This window comes from Peromyscus californicus, unplaced genomic scaffold, assembly GCF_007827085.1.
Source record: "Peromyscus californicus insignis strain IS unplaced genomic scaffold, ASM782708v3 Scaffold_17__1_contigs__length_78620276, whole genome shotgun sequence".
NCBI lineage: Eukaryota > Metazoa > Chordata > Mammalia > Rodentia > Cricetidae > Peromyscus > Peromyscus californicus.
The window spans coordinates 27256479-27279806 of record NW_026294469.1 but is presented as its reverse complement, the minus strand read 5'-3'; the positions used below and the strand labels follow the sequence as shown (position 1 = coordinate 27279806).

Here is a 23328-nt window from a genome sequence, read left to right as displayed (position 1 = left end):
GCTTTGTACTGAGAATATTAAACTCAGTGCCTGAAGAATGTTAGGCAGTTCATCCAACATACTGTATGATAAATTCCCTTATCATAGTTGGGGAAAAGGAAAACTATGCAGTCTTGGACCAGAGCTCAATCTCAAACCAGTCTCCAGTGTTGTGCCTATAGGAGAGTCACAGACACAGGGCAATAGCCACAACCGTGGCAACGAGGAAGAACACAAAGATCAAGGCCAAGACTACTACCAGGTAAAGCTGGAGCTTGTCGAGGGGTCAGAGGGGAATGGGTGAGCACTAAGGTCCAGAGATATCTCTTGCAAGCTGTCTACAAAGATTACACACAGTGTAACAGGGACTGAACAGGGTAGCTGACCTTTATTTTCTTATTAGAGTCAGAAATTGGTGATGGACTTCATCTTGTCACTCAAACTATGCCCAGTACAACTTCTCCCATGAGCAATCCTAGGTTATAGAATCCCACAAGGCAGGAGAGCCAGGCATTGTGTTCAGAGACCATGTCTATAACCACTACTTCAATGATCAGGTAACCAGACTCTCTGATGGGCAGTATTATGTAGAAGAGCTCAGGATTGTTGTGCCCCAGCACAGGGTAGAGCATATGTTGGATGCTGTTACTGAGGTGTCCCACCAGCATGCACATGCCCACCTTGACATTGGGGACTGGAGAATCCTGAATGTGGGACTTCAGTGTTAGCTTCAAAGAGTGTAGCTTCTTGTGGTTGTACAAGCCCCACTTGGGGCGTATGGGATAATAACCTTAGCTCTAGGTCACTGGCCAAGATGGAGTAGGCTACATGGTCAATAGGCCCAAAATCAGGATGTGAAGGAATTACTTGCACCATGGAGGCTCTAGAAGGGGTTGTTCGCAGTTATATGGGCCATATATGAGGTTTTGTGGAAAACTGAGTATTGACACTGATGTTTAAGATTTACAGAATGAAGTCTGTGCTGGAAGAATGGAACAGATTGTGTTTGTCCACTGTGATAATGACCCTATACTCTGGAGTCTGCTTCTGGTTGAAGGCTCCAATTGTTACCTACTTATATAGGTGTGTTGAGTCTTGGACTATTATAAGTGGAATTTTCCTTTTATTCAGCACAGGATTTCCCCATATTTTTTGCAACATACAGTGTGACTTCCACCATCATTTGCTTGTACCCCAATTATGTAGCTCTTCATTCCTTCAAAGGCCAACTATCCATCAGTGGTGAGTTTCCCCCTTTACTGTTCACCTTGAATGTTGTCTAACTGCCTTATCAGCACTGATAAAGAAGCAGAGGATCTACTCACTGCTGCTCCCTTCTGGGGCAGCAGTCATCACTGTTGGTACCTAGGAGTTAGCAAAGGGGTTCTCTGAGACACTGATCTTGCATAAGTCTGGGTTAAACATTGGGTGAATGTTATCCTTTTCATCTGCCATCATGCCCTGATCTGCGTGGTGGAGCATCTGGGTGACCTGCCCCTGTCCACAGTGGTGAAGAGCAGGTAGTGGCCAGAATGTCCAACTCTGTTCAGGAACACTTTCTGTACAAGTAATCTGCCATCTGGGTTCTCTTTTTGAAAAAAAGTGAAATGTGATCAGGGCTGAGGCAATGTGTGGTGGTTTGAATGAGAATGAACCCCACAGGCTCATGTATGAATGCTTGGGAAGTTGGTAGAATTGTTTGGAAAGGATTAGGAGGTGTAGTCTTATTGGAGGAGGTGTGGTCTTGCTGGAGGAGGTGAGTGCTGTGGAATAATCCTTTTATACACTGTAAAGATTTGTCACCCAAATTGGTTTAATAGAATGCTTGGCCAGTAGCCAGGCAGGAAGTATAGGCAGGGCGACCAAACTAAGAATGCTGGGAAGAGGAAGGGTGGAGTCAGGAGTCGCCAGCCAGACACAGAGGAAGCAAGACGAGAATGTGGTACTGAGAAAAGGAACCAAGCCACTTGGCTAAACATAAATAAGAATTATGGGTTAATTTAAGTGTAAGAGCTAGCTAGTAATAAGCCTGAGCTATCAGCTGAGCATTTATAATTAATATAAGCCTCTGTGTGGTAATTTGGGAAGCAGCTGCTGGGTATTTGGTAACAGGCAGGAAGGAGAGAAATGTATGCCTACAGGGGTGGCCTTGTTGGAGGAGGTGTGTCACTGGAGATGGGCTTCAAGGTTTCAAAAGTCCATGCCATTCACAATTAGCTCTTTTTCTGCCTCATAGTTGTTATTTCAACATGTAAATTCTCAGCTATTACACCAACACCATGCTGGCCTGCCAGCCTGGTGGCCTGCTGCTGTGCTCCTCACCATGATGGTCATGGACTCACCCTCTGAAACTATAAAACCCCAATAAACTCTTTCCTCTATAAGTTGTCTTGGTCATGGAGTATCTTCATAGCAATAGAAAGGTAACTAAGGCAGAACTATCACAATGGACTGACCCCAATATCAGTATCTTGCAAGGGTTCTGGGACAAAGGTAGGCCCAGGTAGCTCCAATTTGATAATTTCCAGCTCAGTGTTACTTCTGCTAATGGCAGTTGGTTTTTATTAATATCCTTGATCAGCCCACTTATATGATAAAAGCTTAACAGCTTCCTACCAATCATTTTGAATTCCAATATACAGGTTGACTTCTGACCACAAGTCAGATCATTATATAGTTCAGGCTGACCTGGAACTAGAACCTGATATAGGCTCAAGTTGGCCTAGAATTTGCCATCCTCCTCTTGCCTCAGCCTTCTCAGTGCTAAGATTACAGGCATGTATAAAATATTATCTTTCTCATCTTCCTCCCAAAAAGTAAGCAAAAAAGATTGATAGTTTTTAAAAATAAAACTGTATAGTAAAAAGCAAGAGATTATCTTTTCCTGTTTCCAAGTACTTACATTTAATTAAGCAAGTATGATTTAAAATGAATTTACCAGAACTTGAGGGTAAGACCATACTGCTGAAGATGTTACATACTTGAGTTGTAGGAGATGACAAAATCAAGCTGGTACCCACCTGGAAGCTTCATCCCTACTGGCTAGTTGTCAGATGGAAGTGCTGGAAGGTTCTATGCACACTACCAAGGGAGAAAAGTCATCAACAGCCTTTGCCAGCTATGAATCCTGTAAGCTAAAATGACAACTTGCCTGGCAAGAGAATATCACTGGTGCAATAGTGGCATGAATGTTATGGGAGTAACCAACCACTTCCTGGTTGAATTTAAAGCCTGCTCACAAGAAAGAACTCATTTTCGGTACCACTAACTAAGCCAAAACTCTATGACTGGCTAAAGTCATTCGTGCTAACAGGACATAGTAATTTACAAGCCTTTAACTATTTATCTTTATACTCATATATTAGTGCCTCTCTCAGTCTTCATCAGAGAAGCTTCTTTTTGTAGTAGATAGTGAATAACACAGTCACCCATAATGGTTAACAAGCAGAAAATAAGAGACTGTGGAGAGTTCAACTATAAATGGAACGTCTACACTACATCCCCCCCCACCTCCAAAGCTCAGAGGTCACCACAGAAGAGGATATAGAAAGAATGTAATAGATGCAGTAGACATCTGTAACAAAACAGTATTTGTGGGGCATGATAGTCATGAGACACATGAACTCACAGCAGCTGAACAGCACGCATAAGACCTGCACAAGATTAAGCCAACCAAAATACTGTCATGGATGAGGAGGAGCTCAAGAAGTCTCATTCTTATCTGACTCCTGAGTTTTTATTAATAATAGAATAATTTAGATAAATGCCTTGCCTGATGGTTCCTGGGGGAAAGAGAATTTTTTTGGGGGGATGTGGTTTCTGAGATGCTACCCATTCTCCAGCAGATTACTCTGTATACATATACATTACAGGCAGTACTAAATGGACTCTGTGGAGTTATTTTTAAAAAGATCACATAAAGTTAGGAGGGAAAAGTGGGGGTGATTAGAAGAGGAATTGGAAGGGGAAGAATGGGGGTTTTGATCAAAACTCATATGTATGTATGAATTCTCATGCAATAAAAAATAATTCATAAATAGTATTGTTCATCACCTCATTACAATTGTCCTCAATGGTGTTTTTACCAAGTAGATTATCAATGGTAAATTGTCTGAACTTGGGAGGTGAGATATGAATCCTTATAACTGAATATATGAAAGAAAGATATTAATGTTGATTTTTTCCTTGGCCCTCAGTTTAGCATATAATCACTAAAACACTTAAACAGAGTCTATCACATAATTCTGACTGTTTTGGAACTCATTGTGTAGATGAGGCCTTGAACTCACAGAGATCTGCCTGCCTCTGCTTCCTGAGTACAGGGATTAAAGGTGTGCACCATAAGGCCCAGATCATATAAGCATTTTTATTTTTATTTTTTTTTTTATTTTTTTGGTTTTTCGAGACAGGGTTTCTCTGTGTAGCTTTGCGCCTTTCCTGGGACTCACTTGGTAGCCCAGGCTGGCCTCGAACTCACAGAGATCCGCCGGCCTCTGCCTCCCGAGTGCTGGGATTAAAGGCGTGCGCCACCACCGCCCGGCCATATAAGCATTTTTAATGGACATTCTTTGATAGTCAATAAACATGCTGTTTCAATAGTCATGACATGTGTCTTATAGCTTTTTTCTGAGACAGGGTTTCTCTGTATATTCCTGGATGCCCTGGAACTCACTCTGCAGACCAAGCTGATCTCAAACTCAGAGATCTTCCTGCTTCTGCCTCCAGAGTGCTGGAATTAAAAGTGTGCACTCCCCAGTTAGTGTCTTATAGTTTTAATTAAATTTCCAAACTAGAAAACCTACATGAATAAAAATATCTTTAACTTATGTAATATATTGTTATTTTAAAACTTGCCAGGTGTACAGCAACACAATCTCAGTTTATAACACAAAGCATTAGAGCATCTCAGATTGTTCATTATGCCCAGGATTCTAGACATTCACTGTCATTTTTACCAGTATCATTATTATTTTGGTGGTGGTATGCAGAGGCTAGAGGTTGATGTCAGGTGTCGTCTTCTATCACTCTCTTATTTTTGAGACAGGGTCTTTCATCGAACCTAGTGCTCACTGATTGGTCAGTCTGACTGGACAGCAAGTCCCAGGGATCTTCCTGTCTCCATCACTCCCGCTTCCCCAGCATTGTGGTTATAGATACATACCCAGCTTTTTTGTTTGTACATCAGTTCTGTGAATGGGTTCTTTTAAAATTATTTATTTTTATTTTATGTGTATAGGTGTATTATCTGCTTGTATGTGTACCAAGTGCATGCCTGGAACCTGTGGAAGCCAGAGGAGGGTGCCAGATGCCCTGAAACTGGAGTTATAGACAGCTGTGAGCTGCCAAATGGGTGCTGGGAACCCAACTGGGGCCCTCTGCAAGAGCACAAGTGCTCTTCACTGCTGAGCCATCTCCCCTGCCTCAGCATCTGTACCTTCCAAACATTAAAAACAATCACTGAAACAAGATTTCAAAACACATGCAAGCAAAGTGCCTTCCCACTACTGTGTGAGTACCTCATTCTTATGGGAAAGGAATCTTTCCTAACACACATACAACTAATAGTTAAAAGAATATAATGCATGAAGGGTACATATACTTACAGTGTAAGAACAAGCATTTTATAATGTAACATCTATTAGTCTATAGAGATTTAAAGGATGTTTCTCCATTGCACAAAGCTTATTTCAGGATACACAACCAGGTATAAAATTTTCTTTAAAAGTAGTGGAAAGGGGGATAGGGAGATAAGCTCAGTCAAGGAAGTGCTTGATTTGCAAGTGTGAGGAGTTTGCTAAAAGCTGGCATTCTGGAAAGTGCTTGTAATTCCAGTACTGGGGAGGTGGAGACAGGAGATATCTGGGGACTCCTGGACAGACAACCTAGCACACCTGGTGAGCTTCAGGCCAATGAGAGACCCTGTCTCAATAATAAGGTGGATGGCACCTGAAGAACAACACCTGAAGTTGTCCTTGACCTCCACAAGCATTTACACACACACACACACACACACACACACACACACACACACACACACACACACACAGAAAAGGCATATTTCTGTGAAGACATCAATGACACCTTGCATATGTTGGGATAATCTTTTTGTACACTGTATGAAGATGTGTCTGTTTAACCTCATCTGCCTAAGGCACCTTCTGATTGGTTTAATAAAGAGCTGAATGACCAATAGCTAGGCAGGAGAGGATAGGTGGGACTTCTGGAGAAAGATAGGGACTCAGTCAGAGGTGTGGGAAATTCGCCAGCCAGATGTGGAGGAAGTCAAGCCACGTGGCAGAATATAGATTAATGTTTTAAGAGCTAGTTGGAAATGAGCCTAAGATATGGTCAAGCTTTCATAATTAATAAAAAGTCTCCATGTCATTATTTGGGAGCTGGTTGTCCAAAGAAAGGCCAGTAACATGCACAGATTCTCTTCTTAGTTTTCAAATGCATTAGTTCTTTAGCAAGTCTGCTGTTCATACTGTTATCAGTTCTATAACAGTTAATACAGTTATCAGAAGAATGTACATATGTAGATACCCTGAATATCCTTTAAATGTTTAAAAAATATCTATCAAGTGTTCCTGGGTTTTAAGTGTGTTAATAAACCTTTCATGAGTCTGAAATAACAACTCAGAATCCACCACTAATATCTACTTTAATTTTTAACATTTATTCCTAATTGAAAGGTCAGTTAGCAAAGGGTATATGAAAAGGTGCAGAAAATGAATTGAGTAGCTATTCCCTTACATGATCCATGCTCCTGTGACGAGAGACTCATAAACAAGAGTTTCTTTAAGAAAAGTCTATTAACCTAAAACAAGGTCATCCCTAAGAAATGAATTTTAAAATGTAAAGCACTCTTAAGTCATCTTGACCTTCTTGAACACAATTCTGATACTCTTGTAACGAATCAGATTTGCATTTACACATGGGAGCATGTAAACATTCTGAGAGATGTTGATTTTGATAAGTGAATTGGCAGAAACTAGCAGATGCCAGGGACATGAATCATTCATACTGGTTGAAAATAGCACATATAACTCTTTGGAGACTTTAACATATGCCACAGAATAGAACAGAATTCTAAGGTTACTTCTCACTGGTTTATTCTCCCAATGAAGACACATATGCAATAATTACATGGGTTAGTTAACACAGACTCTTCTAATTTTAGAATATTGTGATTTTATCATAAATCTAATCTACACTTTTTCTTTCTTTCTTTCTTTCTTTCTTCCTTCCTTTCTTTCTTTTTTCTATTTTTCTTTCTTTCTTTTGTTGTTTTGAGATGAGGTTTCATGTGTAGCCTTGGTTGTTCTGGAACTAGCTCTATAGACCAGGCTGGCCTCCAACTCACAGAGGTCTGCCTATCTCTGCCTCTCGAATGCTGGGATTAAACACATGCTCCACCACCATCCAGCCTAATCTACATTTCTGGTAGGAATTGAGCTAATGTTTTTCTTAGTGTCTACTGATTTGTTGAAGTACTGTAAATTCTTGTATACATGTATACTAAAATATAAAGCACATATAATATCCTCTACTGTCTTGTTACTGTTATATTGCTGTGAAGAGACACAATGACCAAGGCAACTCTTATAAAGGAAAGCATTTTTTTGAGACAGTTTCTCTGTGTAGCCCTGGCTGTCCCTGGAACTCACAAAGTAGACCAGTCTGACCTCAAACTCAGAGATCTACCTGCCTCTGCCTCCCAAGTGCTAGTATTAAAGGCATGTGCTATCACTGTCTGGCTAAAATGAAGCATTTAATTGGGGGTGGCTTGCTTACAGTTTTAGAATTTTAGACCATGATCATCATGGTAGAAAGTACACAGGTATAGTGCTGGAGAGCTTTACATCCTGATCCACAGGCAGAGAGATGGGGGGCTTGGTGTGGGCTTTTGAAATCTCAAAGCCCCCCCCCCCAGTGACAAACCTACTCCAACAAAGCCACACCTCTTATTCCTTCTCAAATAGTTCCATTCTCTGGTGATGAAGACTCAAATATGTGAACCTATGAGGGCCATTTTCATTCAAACCACCACCCCTACAAAACTTGCCCACTAATGGTGTGTAGACAAATATCCCAAAGGGAACAATACACACAAACAATTTGAACTAACACAACTCTTCTAGTAACAGAATAGTTACCCTTAAACTAGCAACATTTTAAAGGGAAGTGATTACGTTTATGGATTTCCTTTAAGGTGCATCTACTGTTATCAGCTAGATTTTCTAAAATGTCCACACACTGAGAAACGATATTCAGTCCCAAATATAATTTGAAAAAGTATCCATTACTGGACAAAATTGAGTTAAACTCCAATACTGCAAATGATGATCCACTATATAACTGTCTGATTTTGACTCTACCAGAAAAATGAGTGAGAAGACAAATGAAGAAAATGCCCTGGTTCTTAGTGAAAGAGAAAACTGACCTGAGCAGCTCCAGACTCTCCCTTGTTTTCGTGAATACTCTCCGGGATCAGGAGAGGCTCACTCTTTTCACAGCTCTCTTCACTGATGAGCCTGTCGGCATAATTGGGCTGGGGGAAGATCAGGTGGCTGTTTTTGGAGTCTGTAGTGAGGGAGATTTCATGGGAATAGGTCTGCAGGTAAGCCTGTACCCCATCCACGCCCACAAAGTGAGAGGCGGGCATGCTGGCCAATCTGCCTGTGGAAGCCTGAAGCAGGCGTGACATGTGCCAGTGCCTAAGCCTGAGGGCCAACAGCACAGTAACAAATCCTAGGAAGACACAGGACACCACTGCCACTGATATCACCAGGTAGAGTGTGAGGTCTGAGTCCTGGGGCTCTGTAGGAGTGTTGCTGCTGCCTAAGTCAGTCAGTACATCTGGGATGCTATCCCCCACAGCGATAGTAAGGGTGACCGTGGCTGAGAGAGGGGGCTGGCCGTGGTCCTGGACAGCCACCACCAGGCTCTGCTTGAGGGCGTCTCTATCCGATAGGGTCCTTGCTGTGCACACCTCACCTGTGTGAAGGCCAATGGAGAAGAGCCCTGGCTCACTGGCCTTGAGCAGGCGGTAGGACAGCCAGGCATTCTGTCCGGAGTCTCTATCCACTGCCACTACTTTGGTTACCAAGTATCCAGGCTCTGCAGAGCGGGGCACCAGTTCCACACCAGTGGAACCATCAGTAGGAATAGCTGGGTACAAGATCTCAGGAATGTTGTCATTCTGGTCCAGCACAAACAAGCTCAGTGACACATTGCTGCTGAGTGGAGGGTTCCCACTGTCCTTAGCTGTCACCAGTAGTTGCAAATCTCTCAAGTGCTCATAGTCAAAGGACTGCAAGGCGTACAGGACACCAGTGTCAGAGTTAATAGAGACATAGGAGGACACGGGAGCTTCCTGAAACGTATATTCAGCCAGGGAGTAAGTGACCCGGGCGTTATCACCACTGTCAGCATCATAGGCAGTCACTGAAAAAATGGAGACACCTCTGGGGTTATTTTCTGAGATGGAAGTGGAATAGGAGGAACGAGAGAAGGTGGGTGGGTTGTCGTTTATGTCTGCTACTCTCAGAGAGATGTGGTTTTCTGTAGACAGAGGAGGCGTTCCATGGTCAATGACGGTTACCGTGATGTTATAATCCGAAGTCTCTTCTCTATCCAGAGCTCTTGTTGTTAATAGGTGATAGTAATTATCAACTGACTTTTCCAGTTTGAAGGGCAAGTTCTTGGGAATAGAACACGAAATCTCTCCATTCTCCCCAGAATCAGCATCGTGTACACTAAAGAGTGCAATTATGGTTCCGGGTAGACAGTCTTCAGAAACGGAACTGGTGAGGGAGGTGAGTATCACTTCTGGGGCATTGTCATTCACGTCCTGGACTGTGACCAACACCTTAGCGCTGGCAAGAAGAGCGCCTCCGTCTTGGGCTACCACCTCCATGAGATAGAACCTGGATTCTTCATAGTCCAGAGATTGAATAGTTGAGATTTCCCCCAGATTAGAATCGAGTTGGAAAGTCTCGGAAATTTTGTCTTCTTCGTTGCGGAAAGAGAAGGTCAATTTCGCGTTGATTCCCTCGTCGGCATCCGTGGCGGTGAGTGTGAGGAGTCGAGCACCCACAGGTGTGTTCTCTGGAACACTCACTCTATATTCGTTTTGAGTGAACAGGGGTGCGTTATCGTTTGCGTCGAGGACGGTCACGCTGATATGGACAGTGCTAGAATGTACTGGGTGTCCGCCGTCCAACGCTGTGAGGACCAGGTCGTGAACAGACTCTTTCTCACGGTCCAGGGGCTGTTCCAACACTAGCTCTGGATGCTTTTGCCCATCAGATCCGCTCTTCACATCCAGAGAGAAGTGCGGGTTGGAGCTGAGCTGGTAACCCTGGAGAGAATTCACACCCACATCCCCATCTCTCGCGAAGGGGAGCACCAACCGTGTTCCTGCAGCCGCGTTTTCATTAACTTTTACTTTTAACTCCTCATCGCGGAACCGGGGAAAATTATCATTAATATCAAGGATTTCCACTTCTACTCCATAAATTTTCATCTTATTCTCAACCAAGATGTTAAAACTGACGAGACAGGGCGCGCTCTGGGCGCACAGCTCCTCCCGGTCTATCCTTCCTGCAGTGACCAAGCTGCCACCTCGCGGGCTCAGCGAGAAAAGCTGTGACCTACCTCTGGAGACGATGCGGACCCCGCGCTCCGCCAGCTCGCGGGGCTCCAGCCCCAGGTCCTTGGAGATGTTGCCCACGAAGGAGCCTTTGTCCAGCTCCTCCCGTACCGAGTAGCGGATCTGCCCCTTTCCTGGCGCGCACAGCGTCCCTAGCAGCATGAAGAACTTCAGCAGGTCGCTGCAGCTCCAGCGCCTTGGTGGATCCGCCATTGTCTTTTCTTCCTTCCCTTTCCTCTTAGTCCTGGTTTACCTGCTGGCTCCTTGTTTTTCTAAAGCTGACGAGAGCAGGAGTTGAGATGGGTTGCTTTCCCCAGTAGCTTGTCTGGTCTCTGTTTAGTGCGGAGGAAGCTGGGAACTGGTCGCGTCTATGACTGCTTCTTTCCCAGTCTGGTGAACAGCGACGCTCAGAGTCCTAACCAGTTACTACACCATTTCCATTTTTAGTCCTCCTTGGTTCAGTTATGATGTTCATTTCCAAGGTTTTTGCTGTGTATTTAATAAATTATTGTGTAGCAGTGTTTATATTTAATTAAGTTTTAATTCTGACAATAAACCCTCCACAACCTAAATCAATATAATTAGTTTTATTTTACTTCTCCAGAAAAGTTTGATTTTATGTACCACTGAGCCCTTGTCCTACCCACATCGAATCTGTTTAACCAAGAAATTGAAATTCTTACCTTTGTTGATGTCAAGGCTTCATTTTTTAAAAAAAATCAGGATAGGTTTGTGAAAATCTGCCTAATAGTACCTTAGTGTGCCAGGGAAACAAACCCAGCTCTCAATGTGTCTTTGCAGAATGGCTCATATTTGCTGTCACATGAAGAAAAATAGACAGTGTACTTGTGAAGTTTTTGAGAAAGTCTCCAAATTTCCAAACTAAGGCTGTAAGAGCTTCACTGTCTCAAGACAGTTGGGTTACCTGCATTACTTATGCTTCCCCATTACTATATTAACAATACTTGTAGACATTTCACTGTGACAAGATCTTGGTAGCAGCCAGTACAGTGATTGTGAGAGATGGGGCTTCATTTAGCTCTCATGGAGGGAAACATAGGTATCTAGTTAGCAGTAGCCAGTGGCCCATTTGTTTTAAGGCAGATTTTTAATGTCATCACTCTTAAGAATAACAGATGAAAAGAAAAATCATGGCAGAAAATGAGAGACAGTTCAGAGAGCCCCTCCTGTGAGAGGGGCTGATGATTAACTCATCAACAGGAGAAGATTTTACTTGATACCTGCAATTTTTTTTATTTGTTACTCGAGAGGGTTGATACCTACAATTTTACAGTCTAGGGCTTGATATGGTTCAGTTGGTAGAGTGCTTGCTATGAGACCCCACATTTGATCCTTAGTAACATCAATAAGTAAATACATGAATAAATGAGCAAACAATCCAAACCATACCATTTCAGATCTTTTTGTAGAAATTGACATATAAGGAGCTGGGCGGTGGTGGCGCACGCCTTTAATCCCAGCACTCAGGAGGCAGAGGCAGGTGGATCTTTGTGAGTTCGAGGCCAGCCTGGTCTACAGAGCGAGCCAGGAAAGGCGCAAAGCTACACATAGAAACCCTGTCTTGAAAAACTAAAAAAAAAAAAAAAAGAAAGAAAAAGAAAAAAGAAATTGACATAAGGACAGGTTGCAAACTTTTCCTCAGTGCGCATTTTTTTCTTAAGAGCAAGTTATTCATGAAGATGCTATCTCACACTTATTAACAGAATTCACACTTCCTAATGAACACTTCAGGCTTCATACTTTGCCCATCCTTTAAAAAGAAATCTGGGACAGCTGGAAAGATGGCTTAGCAGTTAAGAACACTGGCTGCTCTTCCAGAGAATCTGGGTTTGATTCCCAGCACCCACATGTTGGTTCACAACCATCTGCAACTCGAGTTCCAGGGGATCCAGGATTCTTCTGGCCTCTGTGCGTACCAGGTGCACAGACGTACATTCAGGCAAAACACCCATACACATAAAATAAAAGCAAAAATTAGAAAAAGCTTCCAGGAACCCCAAGACAATTTGCTTGTAAGACACTCACAATGTTTGCCAACAAGTCAGTTGAACAGTACCCTACCCACCATGCTTTGTTGATAACAAGTCACCACCCAGGGTGATGTGTTTCTTTCATATTCAGTTTTCACAAACTAGTAAGATGAGGACCATGCTTACTCTGAATCACTACAAATCTAAGAGGAAGCAGAACCAAAATTTGAGTATTAGAGATCTGACATGAAAAGAACCTCTCAGATTTCCAATAGTGATGAGCTTTGCGGGGTGGAGAGGAATGTAGAGGCGAAGAAAAAGATGTATCGCACGCTGTGAATACTTGTAATTACAGGCAAGTAAACTGCACATCCAAGGTAGAAACACTTCTGTAAGCTGTGATTTGGATAAGGTTAACGCCTTAAGGCGTTCAAGGCTGACTAAGTCACAAGACAATGAATTAGGCAACGGAACCACCCAAACCACTTAGTGATTTATTAAGAAACACTGAAACCCTAAGTAGAAAAACGAATTAAATTGAAGCTCACCTTTGAGACAGAATCCGAGTCAAAAGGAACCTCAGTGTCTCCGAGAGTATCTGGTATCCAAGAGGTGTCGTCACAGAGGAGGTCCTGAGGAGTCACTTCCGGAGTCACATTGAGAAAATTAAACTCTGTCTTAGCTGACTGTGAGGCAACGCACACATTGTAGGAATAAGGCAATGTCCCCTCAGTGTAACTGGGGAGGACTCCAGTGGCAGGGTTGGAGCTGAGACCAGGCTGAAAGCAGCCCCAGGCAGCTGAGCTGGAGGAGTGGCGCAAGCGCAGGGCTATAGCCAGAATCACCGCCAGAAGGAAGAGTACTGAGATCAAGGCCAAGGCCACCACCAGGTAAAACTGCAGCTCACTCTGGGGGTCTGATGGCAGAGGGTCATCGCTGAGGTCTGGCAGGACCTCCTGCAGGCTGTCAGCAAAGATCAGGTGCAGCGTGGCTGTAGCCGAGAGCGGTGGCTGTCCACCATCGCGCACAGCGACCAGAAGGCGCTGCCGCGCCGCGTCCCTGTCGCCCAAAGCCCGTGCTGTGCGCACCTCGCCAGTGCGCAGGCCCAGGCTGAAGAGCCCCGGATCGCTGGCCTGCAGCACGTGGTATGACAGCCAGGCGTTGTGTCCTGAGTCTGCGTCCACCGCCACCACCTTAGTGACCAGGTATCCAGGTTCGGCAGCGCGCGGTACCATGTCGAAGAGCGCGGAACCGTCGGGCTCGAGCGCGGGGTACAGCACGCGCGGCGCGTTGTCGTTGCGGTCGCCCACCAGCACGCGCATGCTCACGTTGGCGCTGAGTGTGGGCGAGCCCTGGTCTCGCGCCTGCAGAGTCAGCTGGAAGGAGCGCAGCTGCTCGTGGTCGAAGGCGCGCTGAGCGAACACCACTCCGCTGTCCTGGTTCACGGAAACGAAAGAGGATAGCGCCTTTGGTTCTAGGTCGCTGGCTATGATGGAGTAGGAGATGTGACCATTGGATCCCAAATCGGGGTCAGAGGCGCTGACTTGAGCGATGGAGGCTCCAGGTGGGTTGTTCTCCGCCACGTGGACCAAGTAGGAGGCCTGGTGGAAAACCGGTGCATTGTCGTTGACGTCTGAGATATGGAGGGTGATGATTACGTTGGAGGAGAGAGGCGGCTTTCCCCTGTCGGTAGCTACGATGGTGACGTTATATTCTGGAATCTCTTCCCGGTCTAGAGTTCTGTCTGTCACTAGTTTGTAATAATTCTTTGAAGACGATTTCAACACAAACCCTGCATTTCCCAAGATGTTGCAGTAAACGTCTCCATTTCCTCCGGAGTCTTTGTCCCTTGTTTTTATCAAGGCGACTACTGTTCCTAGTGGAGAATCTTCCGGTAGGGGGGTAAATACTGAAGTCACAATTATTTCGGGTGCACAATCATTCTCATCCAGAATTTCCACTTGGATACGGCAATGGGATGCTAGGTCTCCGGGATCTTTTGCTTCGACATTCAGGGAGTAACTCTTAGCAATCTCAAAATCCAAACTACTCTTTGTCGTGATTTCTCCCGTTCGCTTGTCTAAGTTGAAAAAACGTTCCACTTGTTCATCCACATTGTGAAAAGAGTAAGTGATCTCTGCGTTGACGCCCTCGTCTTGGTCGGTGGCTGTCACCCGAAACACGGAGAAGCCTGGGGGCACATCCTCCCGAAGGGTGACCCTGTACACATCCTGACTGAACACTGGAGGGTTATCATTGGCGTCTGTGACTTGGATTCGGATTTGGGCGGTGCCGCTTCGGGGAGGATCCCCCCCATCCACAGCAGTGAGGACCAGTTGGTGAAAATTATGCTCTTCTCTGTCCAGAAAACGTTTTAGAATCAACTCAGGATATTTATATCCGTCTGGACTCTCATTCTCTGTGACTTCAAAGTATTCATTGTCACTGAGGTAGTATTTTTGCAGCGAATTAGAACCAGCATCTGAATCGAGAGCTGGATCCAATGGAAATGCTTTCCCTGGTCTGGTGGACTCTCCAATGTTTAAATCCACCTCGCTCTGTTTGAACTGAGGGGCGTTGTCATTTATATCCTGAAGAATTACAGCTACATGGAAAATATTTAATGGCTTCTCAGCGACAATATCGAATTCCAGAACACACAGAGGCTGCTTCCCGCAAACCTGCTCTCTGTCTATTCTGTCACCCACAAGTAAATCCCCGCTCTCTGGGTTTACAGTAAAATATTCCTTCTCTGCGCTGACCCTCAGCTTCCGGGTGGATAGATCCTGGACACCCAGCCCCAGATCCTTGGCGAGGTTTCCTACCATCGAGTTCTTGGCCAGCTCCTCGGGAATGGAGTAGCGGATCTGATCCGGGAGAGCTCCGCGGAACAATGGCAGAAGGAAGGGCGACAGTACCTGCAGCCACCGGGCCATTCCGCTCCCAGAGCCCCGCCTCATCCTCCCAGCTCGCGCTGCCGCTGTGTTCCTTAGTCGGTGCGAGTAAGCCCTCCCTTAGTGGCCGAATCCGGCTAGCGCCACTTTTCTTGGGGGCCTTTGCTGTATCCTGATGTATACTGGCTTCTCCTCTAAGGTTGGTTTGCACAGGAAGTTACTCTCCTAGTCTCCCAAATGCGTCTGGGAAACGATCTTTCTCTTCTTTAGACCTACAGCGACGCCCAGAGGTCTTCTCAAAAATTGCACTGAAGTTTGCAAACGTTTGAATTTTTGTTGTTGTTGGTTTAGATTTATGGTGTATTTATTTGTTTTAAATTTGGTAATGTATTGAAATTGTTCCAAATTCAGAAGCTACATATGGTATGGGTCCTTATTATCATCTATGAATCGTGTAGCACATCTCTCGTTCTCAAGTGGGATGAGTTCTAAGTTTCTTGTTACGCTTTGAGTAGCACAGCCGACCTTTAAATAAACGTTGTCCCTGTCCCTCCTTTTATTCAAATGTAAACATTACACCATAATGTTCTCCTTCTCACTTCTCTCATTCAGTAATAAACCCACATATGCACCCCCCCGGACTTTCAGTCAAATATTTTGTTTCTTACGAGTACATAAAGCTCTGCATTTATTTCTTATGGAGTAGTCCACTACATGGAGAAACAGTAACTTGTCCAATCAGAAATTGTATTTTCTTAAGGAAGCCCAGTACTCATTTATACAAAAATATTTTTCTATTATAGCTTGTGATAGCAAGTTATAAATTATTTACTGTTCACCAAATCATTGACATGTATCACTCTGGCAGAATATATTCTCGATGCCAATATCTGAGTGTGTTTTACCCAATTTTAGGCCAACCGAAAAAACACCTCTGAGTTATATTTTATCACCATAGCGTTGGTGATAAATGTGTTGGAATAATGTGTCCCCAGATAGTCTCACCCAGTATTCATTTGTATCTCTTTCCACGCCCAGGATCAGCTAGTTAATATGTAATCTTATTCCTACCTACTCTGTGTATCATACACAGCTTCTCATGAACACAAAGCCACATAGCATCAACTCTCCTTTCTAAATCACAGTATTGAGCCATATCCAACAATCTTACTATGATCCCCATTTATAGAAACCCAATGAATTTGTGTATAGATTTTCATTTATTCTGGATTAATTCATAGAACTATATGAAAACTTAGGGAATAAAAGTGTTGCATATCTTCAACACACAAAATACTTTATGTCATGTCAGGGGATAGTTTTTGTCATCCCAGGTCACATAGTGGTAAACCTTCCAAGAATAATTTCAGGGATTCTGACAGATGAGAATGAGATCAATTGACTAAGTAGTAAGAATAATATCAGTCCAGAATCCAAGTCACCCAACCTTACCTGATGAAAACCAGAAAGATTTAAGCAAATTCTGTTTTGCTGGGACTTAATGGTGATGTCACAATAGGGAATTTAGAAATTATGAAAATTACTCTTACAATTTATTTACATGAATGAAATAAAATGGTCAATATTTTTTGGCAATAGCCAAGTTGTATCAAAGGAACAAGATACTCTGGTGTACTTTGTATCAGCAACAACAAAATATCTGAGTTGAGCATAGTGGCACACACCTGTAATCCTAGCATTTAAAGAGGATTGTGAACTGCAGGTCATCCTGGATAGGCTGCATAGTGAGCTAAAGGCCAGCCTAAGCTAGACAGTCAGAATTTACTTAAAAAAATGTTTGAAATATACCAGTCCACAGAGAAGTTAATGTCATAGCTAAAGGTTAAATATTTTCCTCACTACACATAAATTGTTGTTGTGGAATATTCCTTTACACTGTGTGAAGTTGTGTCACTCTGATTGGTCTAATAAAGAGCTGAATGGCCAATGGCTAGGCAGGAAGAGGTTAGGTGGAACTTCTGGGGACAGGGAGGTCTCGGACAGGAGGAAAGGCAGAGTCACCAGCTGGATGCAGAGGAGGCAGGACACACAGGAGGAGAGGTAAAAGCCGTGAGCCACATGATAGCACATAGATGAATAGAAATGAGCCAGGTTATGAGTTAATTAGTTCCTTTGATACAACAAGCCTAAGCTAAGGCCAAGCTTTCATAATTAATAAGAAGTCTCTCTGTGTCATTATTTGGGACCTGGTTGTTGAGACAAAGACTCGCTACAAATTGTCATTGTATAATTATTATAGAAAAATTCTTTCAAGGAAGGGGAAGTAAACACCAAGCAAAGAATAATTGAATGTAATAAGGGGAAATTTAAAAAATTCAGGTTATGGCATGTAAATTGGCTCAGTGGCTAAAAGCATTGAGCACACACCTGTCAATCTGAATTTGATCTCTTGGACCCACATAGCGGAAGGAGAGAACTGATTCCCCAAAGTTGTCCTCCAACATATAGATACACACACGAAATAAGTGAAACTGTAGTTAAAATGCTTTAAAATATTCAGGTGAGATTTCCCCATTAACATCATGAGAAAAGTGATGTAGATATACATTTGTGCAATTTCCTTCTATTCACAAGTCAATTCTAGCCTTCAAATGTACATAGAAAAATGACATTTAAAATTTGAATGGTTTAGAGGTAGAAAATTAAGGAATTTTTTGGGTTTTTCAAAAGGGTTTCTCTATGTAGTCCTGGCTGTCCTGGAACTCACACTGTAGACCAGGCTAGCTTCAAACTCACAGAGATCTGCATGCCTCTGCCTCCCCGAATGTTGGGATTAAAGTTGTGTGCCACCACTGCCCAGCTAAATTAAGGAATTCTTATCAAAATCACTACTGAATGAAGACTATGAAGGATAAATAATAGATAATCATGGTTTGGGATGTAACTCAGTAACATAGGACTTGCCTATATGCCCAAAGCCTGAATTCAACTCCCGTAATTACAAAAAAGAAAATAAGGTTATTGTATTAATCAACAAATGACTTTTTATGTGGTGACTATCATTAATCATTATCCTCTTTAAAGCAAGGAGCTGTTAATAAAGAAGTGTATGTATTTGATACAACACACATACAACTGGAGGCACTTTAGGAAACACCTTGCCTGTGGTTTAGTAAGGTAAGACCCATTACAGGAGTGACTCACTCACCTGAAGAAGACTGGAGTCTCCTTTTATTTCAAGCAAGTCTTGAGATACCAGGAGAGGATCGCTCTTCCCACAGCTCTCCTGGCTGATGAGCGTGTCTGCATAATTGGGCTGCGGAAAGATCAGGTGGCTCTTTCCAGAGTCTGCGGTGAGGGAGACCTCATGAGAGTAGGTCTGTAGGAAAGCATGTACACCATCCACACCCACGAAGTGTGATGCAGGCATGGAGGACAACCCACTACCTGCAGCCCGAAGCAGGCGAGTTGCCTGCCAGTGACGGAGCTTGTGTATCAGCAGCACAATGACAAAGGCCAAGAAGACACAAGAGACCACAGCCACAGCGACCACCAGGTACAGTGTGATGTCTGCATCTTCCTGGTCAATGTGAGTGTTAATGCTGCCCAGATCCGCCAGGATGTCTGGAATGTTATCTGCCACAGCTATGGTGAGCGTGACCGTGGCGGAGAGAGGGGGATGGCCGTGGTCCTGCACGGCCACCACCAGACTCTGTTTGAGTGCATCTCTGTCCAGCAGGGCCCGTGTAGTGCGTACCTCACCAGTGTGCAGTCCCACCGAGAAGAGCCCCGGCTCGCTGGCCTTGAGCAGGCGGTAGGACAGCCAGGCGTTCTGTCCCGAGTCTCTGTCCACCGCCACCACCTTGGTCACCAGATATCCAGGCTCTGCAGAACGAGGTGTCAGCTCCACACCAGTAGAACCATCAGTGGGGAGGGTGGGGTACAGGATCTCTGGTGTATTGTCATTCTGATCCAGCACAAACAAGCTCAGGGACACGTTGCTGCTGAGTGGAGGGTTCCCACTGTCCCTGGCGGTCACTAGTAGCTTCAGGTCTTGAAACTGCTCATAATCAAAGGAACGAAGTGCATAGAGGACACCAGTGTTAGAGTTGATGGAGATGTAGGAGGACAGAGGTGCCCCCTGGACAGTGTCCTCAGACAGAGAGTAGATTACCTGGGCATTCTCACCACTGTCTGGGTCCTGGGCTGTTATGGATAAGATGGAGGCTCCTCTAGGGTTGTTTTCTGGAATGTAGGCAGCATAGGAGGCATGGGTGAAGGTGGGCGGGTTGTCATTGATGTCCACCACTTGCAGTGAGATGTAAGTCTCTGTAGACAGCGGTGGGGTTCCCTGGTCGGTGGCAGTTATGGTGATGTTATATTCGGAGACTTCTTCCCTGTCCAGAGGTCTGTGTATCAACAACCGATAATAATTTCCATACGTCTTTTCAAGCCTGAATGGAAGATTATCTGGAATAGAACAAGTGACAAGGCCATTCTCTCCAGAGTCACTGTCATGCACATTGAAAAGTGCAATCACTGTGCCTGGGGAGGAAGCTTCTTGGACAGAGCTGGTGAGAGAGGTAACCGTGACTTCTGGAGCATTGTCATTTACATCCAGAACTGTCACCAGTACTTTACTTCTGGCTCGGAGACCAGGCCCGTCGTGGGCTTCTACGTCAACGTCATAGAATCCCGAGTCCTCATAATCCAGCTCCCCCAACATTGTTATGTCCCCACTCAGAGAATTCAACTGGAAGAGCTGGGATATTTTGTCTCTTACGTTCCGGAAAGAATACGTCACTTCTCCGTTGGCTCCTTCATCTGGGTCAGTAGCTTTTATGGTAAGTAGCCGGGTGCCTACGGGCAAATTCTCCTTCACACTAACGTGATACTCTGGCTGAGTGAACACAGGAGCATTGTCATTGGTGTCCACCAGTGTTATTTGAATTGTGGCAGTACCAGAGCGAACCGGGTCGCCTCCATCGAAGGCGGTTAGAACCAGGTGATGAACTGCTTCTTCCTCGCGATCTAAGGCGTTCTCCAGCACCAACTCCGGATACTTAATCCCATCTGCCCCACTTTGCACGTCCAGGGAGAAGTGACCATTAGAGCTGAGCTGGTAACCCTGCAAGGCGTTCACCCCTATATCCGGATCAAAAGCTTCAGGAAGAGGAAATCTTGTCCCAAGATTTTCATTTTCAGCGACTTTTATTTCCCTCTGCTGCGCTCCAAAGCTGGGGGCATTATCATTAACATCGGTAATTTCCACCTCTACAGCAAGAATCCTCACTTTATCCTCTAGGAGAATCTCCAGATTTGCGGTGCACTTTGGGGATCTGTCACAGAGCCCTTCCCTGTCGATCCTCTCTGCTGTCACCAAGCTGCCGCTTCGCGGGTTCAGAGCAAAGAGCTGGGTCTTACCTCTGGAGACGATGCGGACTCCGCGTTCTGTCAGCTTCCCGGGCTCCAGCCCCAGGTCCTTGGCTAGGTTGCCCACCACAGAGCCCCTTTCCAGCTCCTCTGGCACAGAGTACCGGATCTGCTCCGCGCGGATGTCGCATAGGGATCCAAGGAAAATGCAGATCCAGATTAGTCCCCTGCGGTCTGCTCCGTAAGGAGCCGCCATTGCAGTTCCGGCCGCAGAGAGTCCTGAGCTTGGGCGTTGAGCCTGTGCAGGCCTGAGGAGCCCTTCAATCTTTGGGTTTAAAGATAATGTACTTGCACCTTTGGACGCTGGCGCTCCGGGAAGTCCAGATTGATGCTTTCCTTAAGACCAAAACCAGTCCTTTGTGCTCCGGAAACCTTGCTCTTATTTAAAATACCTGATTTTCACCCCTGAGTGGTGAACAGCGACACCCAGAGTACTAAACTGTTATTGCAACTAATTCTTGATTAAAAAAACGCCACATACTTTTTCCTTTCCTAATTCTCCTTTTCTAAAGGAGCATAAAGGTCAAAATCAAGTTGTTTATTTTGCAACAAAAATCCAGGAATTATCCAAAGCTTCCTATATGTCAAACTAAGTTAATTTATCATAGAATAATATAGTGATTTTGGGGAAAGGATTGTTTTCTACCTCTTTTTAGTTGTTGCGTTGTTCATCTCCCTACATCATTTCAGTACTTTGTATTGTATGAAGGTCACATCCGTTCCTCCAGGGGTGGATGTGACGAGTTGAGTGGCAATGGAGCCTAGAGGTCCAGCTCTAGCTACAACCTATGCAGAAACTAATTTCCTCACATGAGTTCACCCTTTGGATTCTGGGATAATTTTCTAATTCCACTGCAAGAAAGGTGTTGGCTGCTTAAGAGATAATCTTCCCCTTGTGCAAATGGGTTTAGCGGAGAGATTCTAGGTGTGGGGTAAAATAGCTAATGTGTACAGGACATTCTAGGCCATACACTATATCACCAATGTCATATTCACAGTGTGCCCTCAATCTTTACAACAACGTTCATAGGCTGAAACATTTGCAATATTTAATGAGTCAATTACCAATACAAGTCAAGCTCAAATAATGGGCAAGCAAATATTAAAATAAATGATAGCACCAAAGCAGAAAAGTTAAGCTGAAGATACTTCAGGCCAGGTGCGGTGGCGCACACGTTTGATCTCAGCACTTGGGAGGCAGAGGCAGGTGGTTTTCTGTGAGTTCCAAGCCAGTCTAATCTATGTAGTAAGTTCCAAGATAGCCAGAGCTTTGTAAAGAGACTCTGTCTCACCCCCGCAAAAGATATTTCAGGTTTTTTCTCATATAAGACACATCCAATGGTCCCATTTTACCATCATCAAGTCTACTATTTTTTAACCACTGTTTTAAATTGCTTTACCACTGATTTCAGAAATAGTCAATGAAAGGAACTACTTTAAAAGTTGTGAGTACATCACTATCATCATATTTCACACCTTTCTTGAGAAATCTGAGAAATTTTGAGACAAATCAAAAAGTCATCACTATTTAAACTATTTATTGTTTTACAATTAGCACGTGCAAACGACCAAACTTTTAAGGAGTCATAAAATCCTATTTGTGGGGACCCACAGAGACCCCAGCTTGTGGCTTGTTTTCATCTTGACTCAGGTCAGAGAGTCTGAGCTTGTTTTCCCCTCCAAGGTGGCACGATGGGATGTTTTGGCCAAAGGTGTGGTTACCAGGTATCTTATATCTCAAGGCCCATTTACAGGATGCTTTGTCATAAGGCGTGGTCACCAGATATCTTGAGTACTAAGGAGGTGTTTGCACTTAACTGTACTTTGTACCCTGAACCCTGATGTCCTTGAAAGGAGGAGATCTTTTTGCCCCCCTTGCTTTTGGGTATAAAAAGGCTGTGAGTAATAAACTCAGGGTCTGTGGTATTGACTCAAGAGCCCTCCTGAAGCTATCTTGAGTCTCTGTCTTTTTCTTCACCTATGTCTATATTTCATAGCTATTATTTCCCAATTCCACACTTCCCACTTCAGAATTGTTCAACATGTTGAGTGGGACTCGACACCTATTAATTATGCAGAATTAAAAATCCTTAGTCTTTGAAAGAGGGGGTTATTTTTTTGTTTTGTTTTTACAATCCTTAACAGATTTATTAAGTGCTCAGGACTTGGAGATTAAAATGATGTCTCGGGCTGGGTGGTGGTGGTGCACACCTTTAATCCCAGCACTTGGGAGGCAGAGGCAGGCGGATCTCTGTGAGTTCGAGGCCAGCCTGGGCTACAGAGCGAGTTCCAGGAAAGGCTCCAAAGCTACACAGAGAAACCCTGTCTCAAAAAACAAAACAAAACAAAAATGATGTCTTGGAAAGAACTGAAAATATGCATAAAAATGTCAAAATGTTTGCAGATTCGACTCACA

At 44.1% G+C, this 23328-nt stretch overlaps 1 protein-coding gene across 7 annotated transcripts in view; it reads right to left on the bottom strand.

The window, feature by feature from the left end:
• The window catches only part of LOC128112735 (protocadherin gamma-C4), a 196304-nt gene that overhangs the window by 149162 nt on the left and 23814 nt on the right, over positions 1-23328 (bottom strand). Inside the window, exon 1 of one of the 7 annotated variants that reach the window (XM_052742006.1) lies at positions 18688-21278. The exons of 4 other annotated variants lie outside the window; for them this stretch is intronic. In XM_052742006.1, the coding sequence (XP_052597966.1) occupies positions 18688-21108 (2421 nt within the window). In that variant the 5' untranslated portion in view covers positions 21109-21278. Of the gene's footprint in view, positions 1-8422; positions 10968-13172; positions 15749-18687; positions 21279-23328 lie in introns of those variants that run through there. 2 more of the 7 variants (XM_052742012.1, XM_052742004.1) reach the window with 2 other exon arrangements.